The following is a 9,776-nucleotide window of genomic DNA, read 5'->3' as shown; positions in this document are numbered from 1 at the left end:
TCAGAAGTGGGCGGCACAATTATAGCAGAACTATTATAAAATTATAGAGGTTTGAAACATTTGTATAAACAAAAATTTCCACATGTCAAAGCTGGTTGGCCTAATGATAGAATAGTTTTTTTTTTATCAGAGACTTGAAAAAAACTTGAATAAAATGGTTAGATTGAGTTTGCTCACAAATTAATGTTGAAATGATTTTTATGCCATTTGATATAAACCCTAAATATATTTGAAACTTCTTCATTCAGTTTGTCAGAATGAGCTGCTGTGTGGGGCTTGAATCGCCTTTCCTGTCGCCTCCAGTTTCATTGATGTTTGTCTTTTTTTTTTTTTTTTTTTTTTTTTAGGGGCCTTGTACCTTTTTTACACAAAACTATGAGTTTGGAACAGGATACACAGAGCCTGTTCGGAGAGGGCGTGGCTCAGCTGGGCGCCTTCCGATTGGCCGAGGCCGGTTGACGTCACCTCCGCTGTGACGCGATGCACCCATTCATAAAAAAAAAAAAAAGAAAAAGGAAAAACGAGAAATAGACTTGAGGAGAGACGCGGCGACAGACCGACAGGAGACAGAAGAGATGCGCGGATAGAGAGGCGCGAGGTGCGGAGGAGAATCCACCGCAGGGTCCGAGAGCCTCATCCGGGTCCGCAGCGTTTTAACCGCCCGCCGCCGAACACACGCAGACGAACAAGCAAGCAGCCAGGAGGCGCGATGGAGGAGCTGCGCGAGATGGAGTGCACGATGCTGAAGAGGCTCCTGAAGGACGACGGAGCCCACAACAAGTGCCTGGTGCTGGACTGCCGCTCCTTCCTCGCCTTCAGCGCGGGGCACATCCGCGGCGCCGTCAACGCTCGCTGCAACACCATCGTCCGGAGGCGCGCCAAGGGCTCCGCGCTGAGCCTGGACCAGATTCTGGCCGGGGACGAGGAGGTCCGGGGCCGCCTCCGCTCCGGGATGTACTCCGCCGTGGTGCTGTACGACGAGCGGACGCCGGACACGGACTCGGTGAAGGAGGACAGCACGGCGAACCTGGTGCTGCACGCGCTGTTCAGGGACTCCCAGGGAACACACATTTACCTGCTCAAAGGTAAACTGTCATTACAAAACAGCAGAATTTTACTTTTTACACCACCGAATTTAGACAGTGATGGCAATTATCAATACTGCTGGATTCATTTTATTATATCAGTAGACTTGGATAGGATTTCCTGTAAAAAAAAAGACATTTTATGGGGCAAAAATAGTGTAAAGATAAATTATTTAGACTTTTTATACATGCGAATATCAACCTGCAATGTAAAACCCTGAAATACAATCACTTAGGCTAAAATTTATTGTAAAAATAAGCAATTTTTTTTGTCAAAACATAGCATGAATGTGTTTTAATAAATAGCTACTATCAATCAGGAATACAAAAACAGTCAATAAATAAATAAAACAAAACAATACTTTTGGTCAAAATTAGGTAAAGATAAATTATATACATTGTAAAATGGCTACTACAATACAAACACAATCAAAAGGCAATCCGTTTGTCTTAAGTGGTCATAAAGGCATTCTGTAAAGCATTTTATTGGTTCAAAATATGGGAAAGATACATATTTTACAATTTGAATGTAGACAGATGGCTACTACAGGACAAAAACAATCAGTGGACAGCCACTCTGTCTATATTTTCCTGTAAAATAGGACATTTCATTTGTCAGATTTGTATTAAAAATATATATTTTATTATAGTGAAATAGCTACTACCATTTTACGAGACAAAACCAATCAATAGACAGACATTTTGACTAAACTGTCTTGTAAAAAATACATTTTTTAAGGGAAACATAGGGTAAGAATAAATTATCTATGCGTTAAACTATAATATTTTTGTTTTGTGCGATTTTATTTATAGACTTTGAGCCTAAATCTGATTCACTGATCGTGTTGTTTCCGTTAAAGAACCACCCAGAAAGAAGCAGAGCTTGAGATGTCCTGCGGACTGTTTTCTATTTATATGTGCTGGTGCACGTCTCTTTTATTTGACAATACACACTTTCACTCGCTCACAGCTCCGCACACACAGACACAAACGCAGCCCGATGGCTGGGAGCTGAGTGAATGAGGTAATGCTGATGCTTCCGAAGGCAGCCGAGTGACATACAGCTCAGCCATGATTGTTTCACAAGGAGCCCTCTGCGGGTAAAGCACCGATGGGAAGGTTGAAACTAAAGTTTAAAAAAAAAAAAAACACACAGTCCTGGTCTATATTTGGACTGCGGAGAATCTGAAAGCTTCTGCTGCGAGCTGCGGCGCATCCCTTCTTTTTTTGCATTCGAATGATGCAGAAGCCTCGAAGCACAAGAGTCTGGATGAATCCTTGTTAATGTGGTTTGATACTTGAGGTGGCAGCGGTCAGCCTGCAGATGAGTGTGCAGAAAATAAATCACATGACAGAGGCTTGGTTTAAGACTTTATGTCAGATGTGAGAAAATCCTGCAGCAGCTTATGAAGGGAGTGTTTTTATTTCTCGCTCTTAAAGTGGCCTTAGTGGTGTGTTTCAAGCAGCCTAACATCGTCCAAAAGCACTCCTTATTTCTGCCACATCCTTCTTCTGTCCTCATCATGTATCATGATGCATTTTTTTGTTTTTGTTTTTTTTGTTTGTGTGTAGGGGGGTATGACAGATTCTTCACGGAGTATCCAGAGTTTTGCTTAAAGACCAAATCCATACCGTCCCTCACCAGCCAGTCCAGCGTGGACTCTTCCTGCTCGTCGTGTGGAACGCCGCACAATGACCAGGTAACAACACAAAACAGACGAATCCCTCTGACATGGTGAAAATTGTACCACCCTGCGTCAGATTCAGCAAGAAAACAAGGAATTCTTTAGTCAGGAATTCCTAATCTTAACATTTTCCTCTTAATCAAATGAGCTGTATTGTCTTTTATTTAATAAATACAGACACTGGCTTTTCACATTTCTTTACCTGTTCTATCTTTATTGCAACTAGTTGTTATTCTGCAAAGGCAGAGCGATGGTTTTGCAATACTGCATAATGTTATTTTCAAGGTTTGATTAAAAAACTTCATCCCTGTTCATCATTTTAGTATAAAACTACTGGCATGAAAGGAGGCGGGTGATATGCATTTGTTCATGTAATCTGAGGCATTATATTTTAGTCTTAAGCCCAGCTTAGATTGAACAACGGCGTGTGATTATTTGTACATTTAGTCACTTAACGGGTTATCCTGAAACATCGATTCGGCTCTCGATCACTTCCTGTTGACCTGGCTGACCTTGTTTTTGTCGGACAGTGATCTGTTGTTAGAGCCTGCGGATTTTATGCAACGCTCACAGCAGTCACATGCGTTTTTTTTTTTTTTTTTTTTTGTGGCTTAACTTCCCCTGGAACTCACGAGGGCAAAGATGCAGACAACCCAGCCTCTGTGTGTTCGTTCTCTGAGGAAAAAAAATGCTTCATTGTCTCCCGGTGAAGCATTTTCAGGTGCATTTTCATTTAGAGGGATTTCAGTTTCCTGTGAATGCATGAATATGACAGACTGAGAGTACCAAGTTCAGCATCTGGACTCTTTTACTACAAAGCCATGCTGCTATAATGGATGCAGTGTGCAGCTTAACATTGTCTTGCTGAAATATGCAAGGTCTTCCCTGAAAACAACGCCTATGTGGCCCCTAAACTTGTATATATTTTTCTACACTGATGGGTTTGAGATTTGAAAAAATCATTGCATTCTGTTTTTTTTACATTTAACACAACAACCAAGAAGACCAGAATGAGGTTGTAGTTTTGAATAAAAAAGTTCTGTTTTAAATCATTGAGTGTCAGCAGTGTTGGTAATAAAGCCCCTAAATAAGTAAAAAAAAAAAAAAAAATCCAGATCAGAGCAAAGAGTTCCAGATTTTTATGTTGCTGCAGATGCTTCCATCGTCTATGAAGTTTCATAAATATTCATCACCTCAGTGCTGCTGCTTGCTTGTGTACTGCACAGGGATATTTTTTTTCCCTTGCACAAACATGTGCTACTCAGTGGACCTGACATTCTGAGGAAATCCTAATTTCTTCAGGTTTTTTCAGTTAAATTCTTTGGTTTTAGGCTGGAAAGTTGGCTTTTTAAATGTGAAAGTGTTTCAGCTTGAGACAGAAACATCCCCAAACAGATGAGGCTGGGTATTCACTCAGATAATGAGCTGTTCCTGTCTGATAAGAGGCATTGCTAATGCGATTAACAAAATATTCAGCTGGGGTCACAAAGTCATCTGTCGCTTAGTGAGACAGTGGATTCTGTGTTTTATCGTTTACATTCACCCCCAACAAGGAATGTCCGATTTGCCTGGGTCAGGACATGCTTCCTTTTGAAAAATAAATCACTAACACATAACTATTGTAAAACGGAAAAAAAACAAATCCCACGTGTGCTGTTTCCAGGGTGGCCCAGTTGAGATCCTTCCGTTCCTCTACCTCGGCAGTGCCCTTCACGCCTCGAAAAAGGAGGTTTTGGACGCCATCGGAATCTCTGCCTTGCTGAACGTGTCGGCTGACTGCCCCAACCACTTCGAGGGCACTTACCAGTACAAGTGCATCCCGGTGCAGGACAACCATAAAGAAGACATCAGCTGCTGGTTCCTGGAGGCCATTGAGTTCATAGGTCAGTTTTGCCCTTGTGTGCGTGTTTATGTGTGTCTGATTTTTTTTTTTTTTACCAAAGCATCTCATCAACCACTCAACAAATTTTAATGTAACTCATTAAATGTACCACCTATTATTGACTAAATTTTGCAGTCAACTCGATTTGAAAACACAGAAAAGCTGTAAGTCAGTCAGTTTTACAGATATTAGGCTAACCTTGATGGGGTAGTAGCTGAGAGTCATTCAGAACACGTACACTGAGTGTAACATCACATCGCACCTGTTTACTAATATATTTATTGACTATTCCAACTGCAGACCATCTGCTGATCAGTTTGTTTGTCAATCAGTCACAAATTAGCGTTCACGAGCTACCAAACTGACATAATTCTCTAAATAATAAGTGAGTACTTAATGATTTCAGTGCAACATGAGTGTATTATGTAGTCGAGTGTGTTTTTGCTCTGCATATCAACACTGTTCGCAGAGACTGTGCGTGTGTGTGGGATTTCTGTGCTTTGACTGCGTGTTTGTGAGCATGTGTGTGTATAGGTGTAGGTGCTGGTATGCGTCATAGTTAGCTGCTGTGGGACCAGAGTCTGACTCATCCACTGTTACCGGGTGAACAGACGCCACGGCGGAGATACCTGAAATCTGTCAGTGTGAGAGTGTGTGTTCAACGCAGAGATTAGGGTTAAGCAAAATACGAATATTTTCAAAATAAAAATAGAGAATAATGCACAAAAAATGGCAATGAAGCTGCTGAGAAATGAAAAAAAAATGCCCATAAATGTTCTTAAATCTTCCACAGTTTTTGCTCCTTAAATAATGGAGCAGTAAATAAAATATTAGAGTTACCTACATCTTCTGTGCTTCAATATTTCCTGTAGGCCAACTAATCATGCAAATTGATGCCACTGGGGAAACCGAGTTACTGTGAACGCTTTAATCTGTTACTTAAATCTGACAAACTCCCAGCGTGCATGCATGTATAGTTGAAGGAGCAGAGCCATAAATGGGGCACAGGAGGAAGTGTGAATAAGACACAGATGACTCAAAATTTGCACTTGTGTGTTCCATTTACTGCAAATGTGATTTGCAGCTTTCTCGCTTTGAGGTTAGCTATCGGTTTGACGCCGCGGCGAGGCATGAAAGTGCGTGGGAGAGGAAATGAAGGTTTGAGGTGAAGCGTCACTGTACATCTGGTGTGTTAAAGACATTTGCCGATTGTACAAAATGTAGACAAAGGGTGACAGTTTGGTAAAGTTCACAGGCTTGATGCAGACCGAGAAGTTGTATTAATGGTATTATTGTCAGGTATTTGCACATTTACATTGTTAGTCTGTAATTGCTAAACTTATCACTTATTTTTAAGAAAGAGAGGAAGATTTTAGTTTCCAAGAACCCAGACACAAGGAGTGTTGGGGTGTTTTATTTTTATATTTATTTTTAAGGTTTTATTAGATTGTCATCAGTTTTAATGTTTCGATTAAACAAAGCTGACAGCAGTCAGAAATTTAGGCCATTGTTTGGTCGAGGCTTTATAAACACCAACTTCCAGTATTTGGGGGAGACAGGAAATATAGACAAATTAAGTTGTCTGTTGCAAAGATATATGCTCCTTAATAGAAGTTTAGATTAAATAAAGAACAGTTTATATACACAAGTATATAATTCCTTACTTGCTCTTAAAAGCAGCCTCGTTTATGAAAACTTGAACCCAACTCGAAACTGGCACTGATAGAGGCAAAGAACTAGTCCCAGTTCAGCTCAGAGTCAATCCATCCTGTATTTGTTGAGATATTTCAGGCTGTAGATTATTGTATTCATGTCTGACCTCTGACCTCTGTTTCCACAGATTCAATACGGGACTCTAATGGACGAGTGCTGGTCCATTGTCAAGCAGGCATCTCCCGCTCGGCCACCATCTGCCTGGCCTACCTGATGAAGAGGAAGCGAGTCCGTTTGGACGAAGCCTTTGAGTTCGTGCGTCGGCGTCGCAGCATCATCTCCCCCAACTTCAGCTTCATGGGGCAGCTGCTGCAGTTCGAGTCGCAGGTCCTCGCCACCTCCTGCGCTGCTGAGGCGGCAGCCACGGCGAGCCCGCTGCTCGGACCCAAGTCTTCGACGGCCACCGCTTCGGTGTCGGCCACGCCGACCTCTCCGTTCATTTTCAACTTCCCGGTCTCCGTGGTGAACTCCGCCTACCTGCACCACAGCCCCATCACGACCTCGCCTGGCTGCTGATGCTCAGCCAATCAGAGCCTTCCCCTGACACTGAGCGAGCACGGACTAGGCTTTCCATTGGCTGGAAGAACTGTCAGTCTCACATGCTTCCACAGCAGGGAGGTGAGGAGCGTCACGGTGCCTGATTCAGAACACAGTGAAAAGACTTTTATTTTGAAACCAGCCAGCCAGTCCGCTCAGATTTATTCCTCTTGACCAAAAATAAAATGGCTTTCCAAACAAACATTTTTTTTTAATATACCTATAATTAACAAAGTTCACTTCTAGTGTTGGACTGATGTGGACTCACCTTCCAACATGCACAGAGGCACACGGACGCACAAAACCTAACACAGAGAGGCCCAAGCAGTGCGCACATTCATGACTGAATAAGCTCAGTATGAAGATGGCTTGTTGCTATGGAGACGAGGTCTTTAGGAGAGGAGAGGAGATGGACTCAGGAAGGAAGGAGGAATTTTAAGCACCCGCTCTTTCCTCTCTGGGTGTCCCTCCTGCTGCCGGACAAAAGAGATGGATGAAAAAAAAAAAAAGGGGGGGGGGGGGGTGGAGACGGTGACAGAAAGCAGGAGCCTCTTCAGTGACGGGTGTTCTGCCGGGGATCCAACCGGAGCTTCCTGTCCTTCATACGTCCTCTTCCTCCTCCCCCCTCCTCCCCCACCACACACACACACCTCCTCTCCTCTCTTCTCTTCATCATTTCCATCTCTGCCTCTCGACTCAGACCTGCCTGCCTTTGCTCTTCGTCTTCTCACTTGAAAGGCTAAAATAAATCAAATTTAGATGTCAAATAAAGGCCAGAGCCCCTGCAAATGGACTGGGAGACCCTGGACATATTATAGGAAAGCCCTCTGTTACATCACAGCAAAATATATTTTGATGAAAGGGCTGAAAAAGTTGAAAATGAAGTGGTACAATATATATATTTTTTTCTCTTTAATTAAGAGATTCGGGGACATTTTGTTGAAAAAGACTGGACTTGGGAGTATTATTGTCCTGGAAGACATCCACTTAAAGGACCATGCTGGTGGGTTTGCGTTTTTAACCTTCTATACATTATGTATCCTTAACTATTGATACCTGGGTTTCAGTTCTCCTCAGAACAGATTTTTTTTTCTCTTCTGAAATAAACTCCACAGCGGCTCCTGTTTGATGCCTTGGAAAATGTAGTTAAGCAAAAATGTGCGTCATCAGTAGATGGTCCTTTAAGATGTTTGTGCCTTGTTCATAAAGGTATTCTCTGGATTTAGGCATTCTGGATTTGTCAGCAAAAGTGGTGTTCTTTATTTTTTATTTTTTATTTTTCTGTACCGGCAAGAAAGCAGATTGCTGAATGTTGGTCAGACTGCTAAACATTTTTATAATTTTACAAGTGCAGATCACACTTATTTCACAGTGCTGAATGAAGAAAAATCTTCTCAGTTTAGATTTTGCTCCGATACACTCACTTATAATCACATGCACGAGTCATCTACTGTGCACGAGAAGGGTTAGTTGTTGTTTTTTTTAAATCCAATATAAGGACTTGAAGAAACAGAAGACCTCAAGTTTAATAAAAATCTCAAAAGTGCTAATTTAAAATTTCAAAAGCTAGATGCTTTAAGTGACAGCTCATATTATTTGATGTGGGGTTTTAGGGGAAAAAAGATGAACAATGAATATCTTACCTGTTGTAGGTAGCTCTTTGATGGTCAGAATTTTTATTTTATTTTTTTCTACAAAATTGAACTCATTCAAAGAGCTACCTACAACTGGTAAAATATTAAATCCCTTTCTACAGAACTAGATTTCAAAAAATCTGAACTATCCCATTAGCTTAGTTTAGTCTTCTAACGAAAGACCCAAGAATTACAGCGTTCCTATTTCTTTTTTTATTTTAATTATGTTGAAAATGTGAGTTTTAAAGACAAAACTAAAAAGAAATCTGAACAATATACATAACCCTCTGTTCTTTACAATCCTGTCACGCTCGTCTTCAGCTCACCATCAAGACTCACATTAAATCCCATAAAGTTGCTGTTTGATGCTCCCGTTCCTGGAGCTTCGGGCCAACTTTACACTGTGCTGGATCAACAAAGGCAAAAAATGATGGAGAAAAAAAAAAGAAGCATTTTATACCAGAGTCCTGATGTGTAAGAGCAACGTAAAGACTCACACAAACACACAGACACATTTACATTAAAAAGGAAAAAAAAGAAAAAGCTAAACCTTCTCTGTTTATGAAGATTGTCGGCACCGATCTCTGTAGCACTTTGAAGTGATGCAATACTATCTTTGTAATTTATGGTTGATTTGCACATCACGGTGACACCGGAATGACTTGATTTCGTTCAAGTATTCAGAGAAACGAGAGCCAATCAGTGAAAAATGCAATACTTTGTACACCTGTGTGTGTGTGTGTGTGTGTGTAGCTGTCTATCTGCCTCTCTGTTGGTCCATCTGACCCGGTTCTGTCTGTTCACCCAACATGGCAATATGAATCCTCCATTCCAAGACAAGTTCCCCATCACTTTTATTGTCTAATGAATGATCTGTACATTTATTTATTACTGAAGATTTACTGTTGAATAAACGATATTCTTAAAGAGGTTGTTTGTGTGCTTTGTTTAAAAAAAAACGAATATGAAATGAATATATAGACTTTTATTTATTTAAAATTATCTTGTAAATATTATTGTTGCCTTTATACTTTGCAATGAAAAAGGATATCCTTCCAGATCTTTCAAAAAATGAAAAAAAAAACCCAAATCATTTTATGTAATGTCCTGAGAGCCCTTTGTGTGTTTAACGAGATTTGAGTAAATGTTGGCTAACAGCGCCATCTACTGGTGTTCATCAGCTGCTTTTTAAATGATTTATTTTACTGATGACAATCAAAAACAATATCACTAAGGCTGT

The 9,776-nt window shown here is 40.9% G+C and overlaps 1 protein-coding gene across 1 annotated transcript; it reads left to right on the top strand.

Annotated features, from left to right (window-relative positions):
• Window positions 1–515: 515 nt before the first annotated feature.
• Window positions 516–9,463, top strand: dusp4 (dual specificity phosphatase 4). The gene is made up of 4 exons (XM_017410431.3): window positions 516–1,085; window positions 2,658–2,785; window positions 4,434–4,653; window positions 6,493–9,463. Exons 1-4 carry the CDS (start codon window positions 710–712, stop codon window positions 6,879–6,881), a joined length of 1,113 nt encoding a protein of 370 aa, XP_017265920.1. The 5' UTR covers window positions 516–709; the 3' UTR covers window positions 6,882–9,463.
• The last annotated feature ends 313 nt before the right edge of the window (window positions 9,464–9,776 follow it).

This window comes from Kryptolebias marmoratus, linkage group LG14 (genome assembly GCF_001649575.2).
Source record: "Kryptolebias marmoratus isolate JLee-2015 linkage group LG14, ASM164957v2, whole genome shotgun sequence".
Classification (NCBI taxonomy): domain Eukaryota; kingdom Metazoa; phylum Chordata; class Actinopteri; order Cyprinodontiformes; family Rivulidae; genus Kryptolebias; species Kryptolebias marmoratus.
Note: the sequence above shows the minus strand (reverse complement) of the source record. Positions and strands in the feature narration are given on the sequence as shown.